The sequence below is a fragment of the Falco rusticolus genome, chromosome 4 (genome assembly GCF_015220075.1).
Source record: "Falco rusticolus isolate bFalRus1 chromosome 4, bFalRus1.pri, whole genome shotgun sequence".
In the NCBI taxonomy this organism is placed as follows: Eukaryota; Metazoa; Chordata; class Aves; order Falconiformes; family Falconidae; genus Falco; species Falco rusticolus.
The window spans coordinates 90709948-90727266 of NC_051190.1; the positions used below are offsets into that span (position 1 = coordinate 90709948).

The following is a 17319-nucleotide window of genomic DNA, read 5'->3' on the forward strand; positions in this document are numbered from 1 at the left end:
TGCAGCACAGCCAAGGAAATTCTGGTGGTTGAAATTCTTCAGTACAGACAACAGCCAGGTAACTCTGAGTTTGAGCACCATGGAAATATTTGGAACTTGATTCTCAAGCAAGGCATCTGTGATTAAGTAGGGCTGAGCACTATGCACAGCCTGATCATTCTTTCAAAAGCTCTCCCACTCCACCCTCCATTTACTTCTGCTGTCCCTTGTGCAGCAGAATGAGGCCAGTTCCAGTGCACAGGGACTTTCCCTGGCAAAGGAAGATGGGAAGAGATTTGATACTTTGTTTTGGATTACGTGAAGAGCTGCAAATTACATTTTTAGCTCTTTTTGGGTAAGGTGCCCAGACTCCTTGAGGCATAGGCTACTAAAAATGCTGGCTGAGTTTTGAAAAGCACTGTGCAATCTGGGACAACTCTGTTTTTGAGTGTCATACTTGAGACGTCTTTAAAGGGGCCCAGTTTCCAGAAAAAGCTGGGGACATCTGAGAGTCTTTCTCTTTCAGGACGTCTCAATTTGACTGTTCAGAGACATCTGGTATTCAAAGTAGACAAGAAGAGTGAGTATCCCTTCATTGAGGAGGGGAAAGCAAAAATCTAGACTTATAACTCTTTTCAGCCACTTATTTTTTCCTATTTCCTATTTAAAGGCAATCATCAGGTTAAGTTTAAGTTCTTTAAAGGGAAACAGAGTGCTAAAATTGGAGCCTGGGAGTGGGACTAGAGAGAGGGCATGCTGCAGATTAGGCTGTTTTTTCCCCTACCGATTTAAGTGATAAATTGATCAATTCTGTTTCAGTGTGAAGGACTGGAACAGCTTTTTGGCTTTCCATTGTCTGCTGCCAATCCCTGACATGTGATATTCAGCTCATCGACTTGCAAACATCAAAGCAGTATGGGGCAGGAGAAACAGTCGTTTCAAACCGAGCAGCCTCCAGTTTGGGTTTTGGTTGCGCGGGAATGCCCATATGAGTTTGTGTATGTCAGTTAAGTATAGGCTGGTTCTGTATCTAAGTTCTTGTGGTTTCTAACATTTGCCAGCCTTTACTCCATCAGAAGGATTCCAGTGTTGCATTCTACCCTACAATGGACAGAAGAGTCAGAAATCATCTCTCCTCACCCACAAAGACTAGAGTAGAATTAAGAAACAGAAATTAAAGTCAGACACACCCATGAAGAGGAATGAGGCACAAGGTTAGGAAGCCATCCAAAGCTCAGTTGCCTATCCCCTTACTAAACTAAACTAAGAAGTCTCTTTTTGCTCAAGAAGGCAGCTGAAAAGCTGGGGAACAAAAATTAAAATCAGATTGAAACCAGCCATGCCTAAGCAATATCCCATCTTAAATGTGCACAGATCACTTTCATTAAAATATTTCCCCATTCTCTCTTTTTCCACCTCCTAATACTTTGGCTGTTTCCTTTAGCTCCCCTTTAAACTGCAAAGCAAAATGCTTTAACTGACATGGTTTGTAATTTTGAAGCCCCAATCTTAAGCAGCAGGTGCTTAGTTTTAATAGAATTTTTCCATCCCTGAATGTCTGGGAGCATCAGTAGCACCTCCCTCCTACACAGCCTCTCACCTTTGATCCTTTGCCATTTGTACTTGTGGGATTTCATTTACCGTGTTTCTTCTGCTTTCTATAATCTGCTTTTTCACTGGAAACCCTTCAACCTCTCCTCTCCTTTCTTTTACCTCTTATGATTGGTAAGTGCTGTCTCCTAAAAGTTCTTATAAAATATGAAGGGCCTTGCTGCCTCTGGCCCTGCTATCTCTGGCCTCATTTTCAGCAGCACTGTGTCACCTTTACATTGCACTGACAATTTTAAAGGGGCTTAGAGTGGCTGTAAATATTTGCATCACAAGAACAATTATATTTTAATTGCCAGAGGTCCTAGGGCTTCTCTGCCCACATAAAAACCTGGAACCAAAATAACAGTTGTTTTACTTCATACAATTAGTTATTTTGAAGCAAGTCTGTGTGTGGGCACTTTTGTTCCATACTAACAGTTTTTGTTTCCATTTAATTTTAGCTTTTTGGTTAATCTGATTTTAGTTAATTTTCTCTTACAATTTCCTATGTTGAGTTAATGTAAATGGTTTTGTACAGGCATAACCTCAAGCAAAATCCAAGGGAAAAGCATCCACACTCAGTTTGCAATGACACACCTAAAAGCATGGATTAAAGGTAGCTGTGTCAACTCCAGTTTGAGGAAAAATTGGGATTCACCTCCTAACATTAGGATTAGAGATACTGTAGTGAATGCCTGCTCTGCCTTGGTGCTGGTAGATTGCTCCCAAACACAGTACATAAGTACAGTTTATCAAAGTCTAATCATCAGTTGTTTTTTATATCCAGAAATGCATCTCCCCAGTTTGTGTGTTGGTCAGTCTCCCAAGTGTATTTGTATTTGGCCATTAAAGAAAAGTTTCTTTTTATCTTTTTTTGCCTTTCTATTGCTTATCAGATACACATGCATACTGGTGCATAGTTCTTGCTCAAAAAGCAATGACATGCTTGCAGAAATGACCACAACTTATTCCCTAATAACTTGACATGAATTTGACTAAAAACTCTGCCTTTTCAAATATGAAGCCACACTGTGCAGCAGTAAATCACAAGGGCTCACGCAGCTTACTCATAACTAAAGTTTAATTGAGTTTTCCGTTCTTAACGAGGCAACTCAATTCCAGAAAGTCATACCAGCCACTTCCTTAATCCACAAAGCTCAGAGGCTATCTTCTGCACTGACAGCATGCAAAAATGTTTAATGCTAACACAAATACCTTTCATAGATTACTGTGATTCTCAGGCTGATTTCTAAGCCAGCTGTTCTCTGCCTGATTCAATGTGCAGATTTAATTTTAAAACACAGAATATTCCCTGGTTACCTGCCATATAACTAGATCTTACAGGTGTAGGGCATGTTTGTAACGCTTGTTCATCCACTTGCAGGAAGAAAAATCATAAAACAAAATACTTTGTGTAGCCTTCCTGGATTCTAATGTCTTCTCCCCAACTTTCAGATACTGTATCAGATGAAGAATGCCAGGAATTACTTCATGCTTTATATATGTACCTGTTACAGATTATATTCATTAATTTCAAAGCCAGCTGCTATTTTTGCTTAAAGTAATCCTTGATGGTACACTTGAAAAAAATAATATATATATACACTTACATATATATATATATATATAAAAGAACTCCTTGCTATGACACATAACCTACCTTTCTTATAGATCTATTACTGCTTTGCTCTTTTTCACATAAGTAGGGTAACTAACTTCCTGCTCTTCCTGGGGCTTATTCTCTGTAGAGCAAATTTGAAAAACAAGTAACACCAAAAGAAAATTACAAAAATATAAGAAACTCAGCAGAAGAAACTAATAATCATCTAATAGTAAGGTCAACCGTAGTACAGGCTGCATAGCTGGGAATCCAAACAGTCGGATTTGGCTCCTTGCTCTATCACCAATCAATTCTGTGATCACAGGCAAATCATGTTCCCTTGCCATATCCTTATATTTCCTGTACAGTTGTGTTAGCCTTCCCTTTTTAGATTATAAAACATTAGGGACTGGAGTTGTCTTTTGCTATTTGTTTATACAGTGTCTGACACAACGAGCCCCACTTTGTATTGGAATGAAATACAAATAATAATTTTCTGATATCCTGTCTCCTAGAGCTGCTTCAGAGGAATACGAACCACTGTCCCAAGTTCTATCTGATAAATTGTGCATTACTCTGTTGTGGGAGAGGTTTCTTTCTAATCTGAAATCCATCTGTCTTACTGTGCTGCAAGTGATAGTTTCTGGGCAGAGAGCATACTAATTGCAGGATTAAACTCTTAGCTAACTCTTGGGTGGAAACTCTTTCCCATAATGTGGTAGAAAACACATGTTGGTTTCTGTCTGCAGACCCTTGAACATCATAGCCCTGATTTCAACTGGGATATTTAGGTTCTCTACTGAACTATGTCTGTGCAATATAATTCAATTAAAATTAAATAATAACTAGCCATCAAAAAGTATTATTGAGATTTTAGTGGCTCCAGTACTGCTTAGCCTGATTTAGTTCTTCTTTGAAGGCAGACAATTGTGCTGAATGTGATGAATTCTGCACCTTTTCCAAATAATTAGCACAGAAACTGAGAGCTGAAAAAATTAACTATAATTTTGGTCAAGTGTCTTAGTATTGTAAACACACAGAGGTTTGAAACTTTTTAAATCTAAAGTACATATTTGCATGTAACATTTTGTAATAATATCTCCTATTTCCATAGATGTGTATGTGATTTATTATTCACTGAGGTGAATGGCTGGCATTATTGATGCGACACAGACCCTACTGGCAAGCTGCAAGAAACAGCTGGCCCCCAACATCTTTTGTTCCCATGGGTACATAGAAGACTGCCAGACACAAATGTAGAGGAAATCTTTTAGAAATTATTCTGCATACATCTCATCTTCTTAGGGCTCTCCAGTCAAAAGCCATCTTGCTAACAAAATACTAAACTTCCTATATTGTTAAAATGTACTGAAAATGCTGGAGAGATCACACTTTTCAAGAAAAGCCAGATTGTTAGATGAACTTACTTGTTTTAATATAATTGTTATGGTTGTGGTTGCAGTGCATCCATGAGAATCACAGACAGTACCACTCAACCCAGAGCTCTCCACTATATTTTGCAACATTTGAACAAATTCCCATGCCAGAAAGCATTAGTAAACCTAAGAGCAGAGTTAGCTGGGTGAAGGAGGTGAATGGAGAAGGGTGAGCTATGCAGTGGACTGCAGCAATAGATGTTTTTTATACTCAGGAGTTCAGAAAATAGATTTGTGTTTGAGAAAACACAAGTCTTCTAAAGCACGGGATTAAGGATTCTAAAGCAGAAGCAAAGGATGGGAATTCTTCTCCTCCTACCACTTTCTAACTTCTCCCTACCCTTACCCTAAGGTGGCCTAAACAACCTCTTGTCACCACAGTGAGGTCTGCCTTCCCAACAGCTATTTCCGTATTTCTCTGCTTGGCACTATTCTTTGTTCCCCATTGCCAATAATGACACGTGAGCAAACCTTCTACCTTTCACAGAGACTATGAAAGAGACATAAAAGCAGAAAAACACCCACAGAGGCTCAGCAGACTAGACTGCTCTCTGGAAATGGTCAAAAGTAGATGCTCTTGAAGGAGTACGAGAATACAGCAGGAACATCCAACATTTCCCCACAATACTTTCCCACCCTCTAACAATTTGCCATCCAGTTCCAGTATCCCACCCTCCTTTTATGCATACTCCCCTGTTCTTCCCAAATCTTTCTCCCTAGTCTCCTATTAACCAACGCCTACTCTAACATCCTGAGGATAATCACCACAATGAACTTAATACACTGTGAGATAATATATCCCATGTAGCTCAATTACTCATCAGCCTTCAATGCTCTTTCTTGTTCCCAAAGCCCACAGCTCCCCACAGCACTTTCCATTGAACCCTAAGCCCTATTCTTCCTCAGTCCTTCTCCCACTCCTTCTCCAAAACCTTCTACTGACCTCAAATATTGAATACTCTGGATTCTTGATATTCTTCACTGTTCACATTTTTCCAGTTCCTTCATTAATCAGTATACTCCCTCATCGATTTCTTATATAAGCTGACCAGTTGCACATTGTACAGTGAAAGCAATAATTGAGACAGAGGGAAAGATTAGCAAGCGCTTCGGACCAAGTAGAACATATTTGCTGAATTCTTCCTCTGTATTTGTTAGATCTCTGCAGCTGGGATTTATCCTTAATGATAAGCCAAGTAACCCCACTTCGCAGCATGCACTGCAATCGACATATTTTAAGCAGGTGTGGGAAAATTCAGCAAAGCACTAACGACTCCCTAAAAGTGCTAGCAGAATCTGAATTCATGCTGAAAGATGTAATGCCAATTTAATACATAAGGCGAATTTTTCTAATTTCTGTGTCTGGGTTATCCAGTCTTCTTAGAGGCCAACCACAAACCAAACTAAAAACAGATTCAAATAAAAAAATCAAATAGGGTGGACTTATTTAATTTTACATTATTTAGAACTTTCAGTGGAACTATGTCATTTATGTATATGCAACAGCATTTTAGGGTACCACAGACTTCTGCATCGGGTGTGAGAAACAGCCTTTCTCATCAGAGAAATCCAAAAGCTGGGGGTTTGGGTGACTCAGAGGAAAGACATGGCCAGGACATCTTTACTCATTCTCTTAGGTCTACCAACAGGAGTGGACTCTTTTATGTAAAACATCTAGATATCCAGCTTCAGTACAGTACTATGACAGGCTAATCCAGGTGAGCATATGCTTCCCCTCCATTTCTATTCCCAACCAGCTTGACTCATAATGTCACTAGAGAGAAATAAGGCCATAGTTTTCACAAATGACTGAGTAGGAATTCAGGATGTTTTTATTTTTGGATCTGAGCTGCTTGTGGTGGTCCCTAATTCAAAGAAAGTGCACTCTCTGAAGTTCAGACTTAATGCATCTTCAGCTGGGTAACCAAAATCAAAAACCAAATTACCTACCAATGTTGAAAATTTCATTTTCATTTGTATTTTTGTGCTGTAGCTCTCTTTTGTAAAGCCTTCTGAATCCTTTTGAAAATGTTATACAATGTCAGTCCAAATTGTATTAAAATAATTATGTCCTTCTTGGTTTATAGACACAGCATAGATGGAGAACATACGTTTGCTCTGTATGGTGTACCTTCCGTGACATGTGGAAACTGCTGTTGAAATCTATGGCAAATGACAGCACGCAAATAATCCTTCCATCTGTGTACAAGCAAACCCACAAGTTTCACAGAAGCTTCTCACATTGGATGTTTTTAGAGTAAGAAAGACAGAAAGGAAAATCATGTTATTCCTCATTAGTTTTAATTAAAGCACAGGATGATTTCCTTATTCCCATTCATACTAGGTATATTTTACAACTTGAACAGTTTTTAACAGGATTCAGATCCCAGTATTTAAATTAAGATTTGACTCTCACTATCTACCACATTTAATTAAAGACCATAAATAGTGCTGCTTTCAAATAAAAGATATAGGACCACATTCAACAAATATTTAATCCTTTAAGCATAGTGTAAAAACAATCTAAAAGATTGTAAAAAGGATTTAGGAACCAACATATTTTGCTGAATCTGGGCTATCTTTAAGATTTTCTGAGCATTTCAGAAATAAGGTCCCTTCCTGAGAGGCCATAAACTGATAACCTAGAGAAAGTAAATCACTGATCACATAAAATTCTTTCTTTCATTATTTCTGGATAAAAATCACGATGAAGATACATATATAATGTGCTATTTTCATTACAAACTAGCACCACCTTAACAATAACCTTTCAGGTTGAGACTACAGTTAGAGGAAAGCTCTTGAGAAAGGAAGGAAAAAGAAGGGGGAAAGGAGACAACTGTGAATGTGGGAAAATAAAAGAAAATATTAAGCTTTTAGAAGAACTGCTTATGTTCATCCACATCTGAATCCTGATCCATATATGTCAACATCGATAGTAATAAAAGTACTCTGATCATGTAGAAAAATTCTTTGAAGGCACTATAGCATTGTAGCACAGAAATGGGAATACATTGAAATCAGTCTTTTTCTAAGATTCGGAAATTTTAAATTAAGTGATAGAAACAGAGGAGGTCTGAGGTTTATTAGAAGATTGAACTACAAGGTGTGATATGTCCCTTAAGTGCAAATCAAATACTGTCTGTGACATAGTAACATGCTCTTTAAAACTGTTAAAAAAAGAGGGGGGAAAGGAAGAAAAACCCTACAGAATTATAACACATTGTGCATAAGAATGAGCACTTGTAAAAAATAGTGTTTCTGATGTGATGAATTTAGTATCAGTTCTTTGTCCTACACTTCCAGTACAACTGTTAGTATTTCACATTCATTAGTGGTATAAACTTAGAGTTTGAAGAAGAAATAAGTTCCATACCAGAACATTTAGATTTCCATTTCAACTGCTCACATGTGGATGAGCATCCTATTTATACACACAGACATACTGATATTATATAGATGCATTTGTACTTGCATTCATATGAGATAGTTACCAGATACATATATACTTACACACCACACATACAGTCACTTCCATCAATAAGACACTGAGGTTTTCAGACACTTACTATCCACATGGAGGATATTATTAACAAAGGAGGCACATGGTTTCAGGTTGCTTCCTTCTAAAAAAACCTGACCCTTATGAAATGACATCTTTGACATTCCCAGCACAAATCTTATGGGGAAGCCATTGGACACAGAGCCATAAAATTCTAGCACTTTCATTAACTTGCTATACAGCTTTACGGAAAGTAGTTACTCTGTGTGGTTGTGATCCAGCAAACCATTTCAGCGTGTGCTTAAAACACCCAGTTTCCTCAGCTGTAATACAGTGATAATGGTATTTTTTGACTTACCTTTTAGGTTATTGTGAAGACCTAGGTAACACTTCAACGGTGCACTGAAGTTGTAGAGCAGAAGCTACAGTGTTTTAACCACTCTGACGGTTAAACTTTCCTTAGGACAATGATGCTAAACTTTTTCTATGATGCATGCCAAAATGTGCCTGGCTGCAACAGACTTGAGAACTTTACACTCAGTGGGCACATTCCCTTCATGGTGTGTGGCCTGCTCCATCCTAATCTTCTTACTGTCCACAATCAGGAACCTGGCTAGGCATAGCATTGTTTCTTTCCCACCAATACATACTCTTTTCTTTCCAAAAGAAACTAGGGCAGGGGAGAGCAAGGGACAACGACAGTCCGGATCACAGAGAGTGGGGAAGTTTAGCCAGCTGGACCTGTGAGCTGTGAAGGTCCCTGGGTTGCAGAGAACAGGCTCAGAGACGAGACATAAAGAGCAGGGCAAGAAGCAGGGAGAGACCAGAGCCTGGAACATGTCATTGCTCCTCTGCAATGAGGAAAGGATGGCCCAGTAATGAGTAGGTACTCAAGGACTGCAGTGCATGAAACTCATCTATTATGACCTTAGGGAAATTGTTTTTTGTCCTTGTGAAACAGGGATAATAGTTCTTAAGTGATTCTTAAGATATTAAGGTTTCTGATTTTATCTATGGTTTTGATACAGTGGTAATAAGACTCACTGAAGTACCTTAGGCCAATAAAAGCTGTGTTTTCCAATTAAATTTATGGGGAAAAAAATTAAAACTGAACAACGGTACAAATGAAAAGTCAAACTTACTTTTTATTTTCATATGAGTTAAGGTACTTACTACTTGGGACAGAAATGAAATAGACTGCCATGATTACTAAGGGCGTACTGCAATACCAGGACAGACACTTAACTTCCTTATTTCAAAGAAAGAGAAAAGCAAGGCCACTTTTCAGCTTTTATGACATGGCCCAGAAGGGATCAACCCCCTTCTAAGAGAAAATAGGACTTGATTACACATACCCACGGGAAGTGCTGAAACATTTAGAGACAAGTGGAACCGCTATCTCTATGATGCAGGTACCTGCCTACTATCTACATACTAGATCAGAACAGAGTCCTTGAAGAGATTTTATGCAAGTAGGCTATGACTGCTTTCAGATGGATATGATTTAAGAACTTTGAGAAAAGGCTTTTAGCAACTCAGATCTCAATGGCAGTATTTTCGTCTGTCATACATGTTGGATTCTGCCTTGAGCTGAAAACCAGATTGTTTATAAATAGTTTAATAATTGTTTCAGTTAACAACTTTTTTAGCACAACTTACTGTCCTTGTCTCAGTTTCCTCTCAACGTACAGATAATAGATCCTGAAAAGGATCAAGAAGACCTTGTACAAAGGATGAGATCCTTTGAGAAAATGAACCTTCATTTTAGCAGAGTGTGCCTTTAAGGCATTAATAACAAATGCTAAAACACCAACAAGAAATTTTTCCAAACTGGTTATGATTAACTGTTCTAATTCTGTACACTGCCCTCAGGAATTTGATCACCCATTGAATCCAAGGATCTTCCTTTACACAACAAGATATAAAACATAATTCCACCGACTTTAAGGCAAGTAACTTCCAAGGGACTTGCTACAGCGATTTATTTGCAACAGGTTTGCTGCAATAATAACTTCACTGCAAGTACACAATGTCTGTCTTTCGCAAAATACTTCCACTTCATTTTCTATCAGAGGGCCACCAATCCTTCGTGCCAGGATTTCATAAAATTAATAAATCTACTTCCATAATCCTTGCTGCTTTTACTGACAAATGTAATAAACTACAGGATGCAAAACTCTGGAAGCCTACTGGGATTTATTTTCCTTTTTTTTTTCCTTGACAAGCTTTACAGAGTAGCACTTCTGAGACATGCTCATGTGCTGTAAACCTAATCCTTAGCAATTTCCTCTTTTCTCAAATAACCCAAATATTTTATGAATAGTGAAGGATTTCCTTTATCAGACACTTGCTTTTTTTTTTTTTTTTCTTTGCATGTGAGTTGTTCTCAAGGAAATACACTTTGAAGCAATTGGATGTTCTTAGGTTGACATTCACAAGAAACACTCCTAAGGAAACATGTAAAACCTGTCTAAGAAGAAAGTGCCCTTGAGTTTAAAGGCAGTACAAGTGGTGAGAGAACTGAGGCCAAATCTGATGGTACTGAAGACCAAGGAAGCCTTGTTTTTTCACTGTGCCAGGCATTTCAGTGCTACTTTTTATGCCCATCTCTGTAAAAGATTTGCTTTTCTACTGGAGAAATCACACATGGATTGATTTTTCAGAGTTGATGAGCCAATGAGGTCACGCAGGCTTCTGATGTTTTCTGTTCTCAGTCCTCTTCTCCCAAAAAATGTGGGTGAAGCCCACCATTCCATCTGTAACAGAAGGTTTTGCCATATTCATAGAACATCCACGCTTACATGCCTGTCTTCTTCAGCTAGGCCTGCATCTCTGCCTCCCTTCTCTAAACCGACCTCATCCTTTGACTGCTGTAATTTTAGCTGGCAAGTGTGCTAGTGCACACACACACACACACACACACACACGCCTACAGTGATATCAAATATCCTCGTGGCAACAGTTCTTCAATGCAAAGTTTACTATAGCCCTGATCCATCTGCTAAAAATTCTGGGTTTTGCTGCAGAAAGAGCAGTGTGACTGGAATACAGCTCTTAATGAAAAAGCCAGCACACTGGTTCCTATCACCTTCCCGCTCCCCCACATAATGGCTGCAATCACAACTCTACCTCATCCTTCTGCTGCTGAGAGACACCCTTGATTTGCCTGGGAAGCAGGGAATAGGGCAATGTAAGCACAACTACTCTATTATTTTTTGTTTATTCTAAAAGGACCAATAAAGGGATAAACACAAATCTTGGCTGAAATAACCGTGAGGAAAAATGGTTGAGGATTTTTTTGACATTTGGTTACCTACAGGATGTCTTAAGATAGTCCAAAACTCTCTCCTCAGCAAGAAGAAAAAATGCTCAAAATTGCCTTAAACTGACAAGCAGCATTTAAGAAATTAATCAAATTGAAACAATTCTCATTTTGCTACACATCCAGCTCCAAATCAAGTATTACAGGAGCACTGAAAATCTCAAGAAAATGCCCCATGAGGCATGGAAAACAATTAGCGGGCAAAAAAAGGAGAACTATTCAGCACACCCCTTACCCTAGAAGTCCAAGCCAATTACAGTAGAAATAGTCAGTGATTCAGCACAAAGGTTCCTTGGCAGACTAGTGAGGAAAAGGCAAGACTCCAGCTGGGTCACTCAGAGAAAAAAAATGCAATAGTGCATCATAAGGGCAGGATTTGAGTTTGCAGCCCTTTGAAAGGGGGACATTTAATTCAGTTCATGTCATTCCTAAAAGGACTGACTTTGTTTATATTTGCTTCTCAAAAATACAAACCTAAAGTTTCCATTCAAAGCAGTTTGTTATCTTAAGGTCACAGAGTTCTGCAGTTAGCAAGGGTCTCTCTCCTTTAGCTCAACTCAAAAAAGGACACATTTCTGTATGGGTGGGCACTGATACTTCTGGGGACAACAGAGACCAAACCAAAATTTTCACCATCAGGGATTCTGTCATGAGCTTTCCTAAAAGAAAGAGTGAAGTCAAAGGGATGAGCTTCAGGTAATTGCTCTAAGTAGCACACTGAAGGAGTCTTTAACTTAATCGATCAAAGAAATAATCAGAAAAGGAAGCTTGAGGTTTCTTTGAGTTTTGATTTTTGTTTTTTTCCTGACAGGGGACTCAAATCTTTGGTTATTGTCAGACATGAGACAGGATGAGACACAGACCTCCTGTCTGCCCCAGGCTGATCACTCTTCAGTTCTTGAGCACGCACGAACCATTCTTAACATAAATCTGAGGACAGCTAGAGATCAGAAAACAGGTAAAGGAGAAGATAAAACAGGGGAAGGAGTGACAAAAAGCGGAGAGAGTACTGTGCTATGGAGGCAAAAAAAGGGGAGTTGAATGGTTAGAGCAGAAAATAATAGAGACAGCAGGAGGAGCAGAGGAGAGTTTGATGTTAGAAGTGATGAAAAGGTAACCAAGATGCTTATCCATGAGATTCAGAAGAAATGCTGCTGGAGTGAGAAGATGGCAGATATGAAGCAGTCATCACTTGCAGCTGAGGAAGTTCATATGATCACAAGAATTCTTCACCATGTGCTCAGCCAACTGCGGCTGACTGTGAATAATGCAGTTAGAAATAGGGGTGAAATAACCGAGCTCAGGGACAGTGTGGTAGGAGCCAACAGCTGATTTGACAAAATACAGCAGAAAGAGAAAAAGCTAATTTGAATGGATTGTGTCTGAAAAAAGTCAACTGGATGGGTTTGAGCTTCACTGATGGAAAGCATGATAAAGAAAAGGAAAGCAACTTCAAGATAGATTCTCAGCTTCCTCTGCAATCAAAATGTCTCGGCCAAGAACAGCTTTTAGCAAGGAATTTCTCTTAAAGATAAAGCTGCAGACAGTAAAAAATATATCCTGTAGGAATATTTAAAAAGCATATGTATGTATGATCTTACTTGCTTAAAAATAAAATACAAAGTTAAAATAAAAGCCTTTGCCATTTACAAAAAAACACAACCTCCATGTCTTCTAACCCTTTTCATCATAATAGAACCACAACACACCACAATACTATTCAGGCAAAACTGTTGTCCTTACAGTGATACCACTGGTGCCACAAGTGTGAGGTTCATAAATTTTACTGTACAGATGGAGGAGTATGTGCATGTGTTACTGTTCCACAGCATGCATATACAACATTTAGAAAATAATCATTTTAAGGTGATATTTTCAATTTTAAAATAACGGTAGCTCTTTTATTTTATTTTTTTTCCGATAGTATTGTTTCATATAACACCTGGCAACACCATAACTGCAAGAGAACAAGGGATTTATTTTCTACTGCTCCAACACAGACTGCCTTCAGAAAGCACATTTCATGAGGGCTTTCAGACAAGGCTGTGGAACCTCCATCCTTGGAGTTTTTCAGGACTCAACCAGACAAAGCCCCAAGCGATCTGGTTTGAAATCAATGCTGAGCCTGCTCTGGCCAGTGGGATTCTGCGATGCAGTATGGCCGGTATAGATAATTTCTGTATTTCTCTCCTGGCAGTCAATCTTAGCAACAGGCTTCTAGTCAAACAGTGTGTTCATGACTCAAGCAAAAAAGATCAAAGAACATTTTGTTCTTTGTTCTCAGTATTCAAACAACTTGATCAGGAGGTGAGAGTATCTGACATGGGGAAATGGGGCAAAAGCAGATAAAAGCTAGCAGGAGGGATCACAAGTAGGCTTCATCAGTGCTATGGCTTCTGATCACTCAGTATTGCACTTGTCTTTCACATGAAAGATTTTAAACATGGTGCTACAGAACTTTGCATTCTACCTGCAATGTGTGAGATTAACTGTCTAAGCTTCAAACTGACTTTTTGAGTCAAATTTTTCCTAATACTCTCCCCTACTTTCATTAGGGGAAAATGTGAAACACGCCTTAAAGTTTTCTGAGGCGTCATGCAAAATCTCAAAAGGTTCGTGTTCTGCACTCCTCGTCCCTTTGCATGGGGGGCATCAAGAGTAGATGAAGTATCTTGCTAACAACAAACTGTGGTTCTGGAGACCTCCTCAATGTCCCTGTTTCATCCTTCATTGTATGGTTTAGGCCTGTTCCAACAGGCTTGGTTTCAATCAGGCCAGTAAGCAGTGTCTAAAAATCTATACCCATTTTAAGAAGCACCTCATATCTGGCATGCAAATATCACTTCTGAAACACTAATGCGTTTTAAATATACTAAATACTTGCAAACCCAAGAAAAACAGAAAAATGTAAACCATACAAAAATGGTAATTTTTTAGATTTTCTGTTTGCCTATGGATTTACATTGCCCCTGCAATGTGCCACAAGCATTAAACTTTCAATTGGAAGCAAATGAGAACAATTCTCAGCCACCTCTTTCATAAAACCCCTTCAATCATTTGTAATGTTTTTTGACCAGTAAATAATAGAGCTGCTTCACTGAACTATTTAAGTCATATTACTTACAGCTGGAGAAAAATGAGGAACAGTCATTTTCTAGGGAGGCCAAAAAACACGATACACTCATGCAAACTAAATTAGATTGGGATTTTTTGGCCATAGGTTTGAGAAGATAAAGGATAACCTTTTCAACTTTTCCTTTGCCTGGCATTGCATTTATATTTTCAAATGAAAGATCTCGAATATGGAACTTCACAAGTGTTAATAGGTTTCAGCCCTATCAACAATGTGCTGAGACTAAATACAGATGGAACTACTGAAATATTGCTGTAGTTGGAATGTCCATGCAGAGTCTTTTTTTAAAACAGCATTCAATGCCACTTGATTTTTTCTTAATCATGTGGTGTCAAATTATACACCACTGTGCAAAGTCTTGTTAGACAGACTCCTGAGAAAGCATCTTTGCAGATTATTTTTGTTTTGGTTTGGGGTTTGGTTTTGGGTTTTTTTAACAGGGGATGGCAGGGAGCAGGTAAATCTGCAGCTCTGACATTCTCCTGGACAGTCTAACTGCTGTCCTCCGGTGTGCACTAAATACCTTCGCAGTCTCAGTGGCTGCAATAATGACTGCATCCAGACGAGTAGATAGGAGCTGGAGCTAGGACTAGGCAAAGGTTCATTGCTCTTCTTGGTACTGTGCATACTGCTCTTCTCAAAGAGCACTGAGTAGAGAGATATTTAATCTACCTGCTTGTACAAGTACTGGCTTTCAAATCCTGCATTTTGACCTGACACTTCCACTGGATGAAATCTGATGGTTGCACAGCATGTCTCAGCTCAGCTTCCCCACAGGCAGTGGAGCCTTGTTAATAAACAAACAGGGCTGCTCTCCAGTAATGGTCAATTCCTATGCTGCAGCGCTTGCAGAATCACCACCGAGGGGTTCGGGAAGAAGAAGAAGAAAAGTTAAATAAGGGAAGCATAGTGGATCCATTGTATTCTGAACCTCCCGCCATTTTCCATCACTTTCTCATTAAAAAATGGAACATTTGAAAGAATTTTCAGACTACATACTTATTTTGAGTTATTGCTATTGTTTTTAAACTAGACAGAGGCTCAGCTGAAGCAAGAATTGCACAGACACAAGAAAACAACTCAATCTGAAGAGTTTACAGGCTGAATTTACACTATTGAACTGCATAATAGTAGAGCCTCAAAAACAGAGCAAAAAATATCAAAATACATTTATTAAAATGAAAGGTGGAATAGACATAAAATGTTCAGTTTTTCAGCATAATCCAATGTCTATGCTAAACTTCTATCAGACAGAACCTGCTCGTTGCACCTCACGCTACCTGCAAACATATAGCTTTAGGGGAGACAGTTACAGAATATATCAGCAAATTACCTGGGACGTAACAGGCAGACATCTAGTCTTTTTCTCCTGCAGCTTTTAACTTCACTAACAGAAGCAACTCAGGAATTTCTCAGAAACCTACTCTTAAATGAGGATCTAAAATATTAGTAATAAATTTAACCAAAAAGCTGCAACCCTTTGCTGTATGCTGACTAGTATTGTCTCAATGCTTCTTCATGCTCTTTGTTTTCTCCTGTTACACTTAAGATTACGAACTGCATGGGAGGGTCTACATTTTTATTCTATTTGATATATGCTTAGGGAAAAACACCTATAGGGATCTTATCCCCAAATATATATTTTGCAATGAGTATATGAAGAACTTCACTATCACCATTTAATTTCTTATACAGAATTCAGATATCTAAGCTAACTTCCTCACCAATTTCATGTCAATAAGCTATACTATCTAATTAAAAATACTTAATAGAACTGTATTTAAGAACAACCAGAACGTCTGAAAGGTTTAAGTAATGAGTGGGAAAAAAAAAAAAAAAAAAAAAAAAGGGAACACCAGAGAGGCTACTTATTGCATTTTACAAACTAGCTGACATGTTCCAAGAAACATCCATCTTGCACTAACAACAGATAACCACTTTCAGGTCCTCTCTTCTGAGCCTTTTACCTCTTAGGGACTTACAGTGAATTAAAAGTGTAAATTCATTCAACATCTGTTTGCTTGATACATTAAAGAACCAATGTTTGCCCTATTATATCTTAAACTAAAAATTAAGGTGCTTTTCCAAGAGCATGAAAAGCCAAAATTACAAATTACGGCCCTCTCCTTTAAACAAGACACCATCTTTATGTGATTAGGCAACCCAAATGTGTGCAAGAATCTACTCTGCAACAGTTGTAGTGAGTCTCAGTAATTCTGATCTCTGTGTATGGACAATGTGTATAATAGTTAATAACACACATTGCATATGCAACCTCAATTAATTGTTTGCCTAGTAACAATTTGAAGTATCAGGGGAAAATAATATCTCTCAGCTGTGGCACTGGCTGTGGTTTTAGTTTGTTTTGCTTTTCCATTAAGAATCTGGCATTTGTGGCTGACATTTTTACTGCATTAATGGCAGGAAACAATATGAAAAGAATGCAGACAGAAGTGGAAAGCATTACAGAAACATTTAGACCCATTGCAGGGACGTTCTAATTATGATGGTGAGTAATAGACACATAGCAGAAAAGGCCAGGTTCAGTAAATGTTCATGGAACGAGATTCACACTTTCAATTTGAGTCTAAAAGGCTGAAGACTTGCAAATATTAATGTTTGTTCTTTGTAGCACTGTACTGGATACGGGCCCCTTACGTTTTGCAAACTGTAAAGTAGAATAGCATAAACCAGCAAATAAATTAAAGCCAAAATCTAAGTTGTATCATCATGCAGATTCATTGAGAAGTCTGATTA

At 38.4% G+C, this 17319-nt stretch overlaps 1 protein-coding gene across 4 annotated transcripts in view; it reads right to left on the reverse strand.

Moving 5' to 3' along the window:
* Positions 1–17319, reverse strand: part of SUGCT (succinyl-CoA:glutarate-CoA transferase) — a 337866-nt gene that overhangs the window by 11711 nt on the left and 308836 nt on the right. Inside the window, exon 14 of one of the 4 annotated variants that reach the window (XM_037385360.1) lies at positions 10459–10863. The exons of the other annotated variants lie outside the window; for them this stretch is intronic. Within the exon in view, the coding sequence (XP_037241257.1) occupies positions 10790–10863 (74 nt within the window). The 3' untranslated portion in view covers positions 10459–10789. Of the gene's footprint in view, positions 1–10458; positions 10864–17319 lie in introns of those variants that run through there. 4 annotated transcript variants of the gene reach the window in all.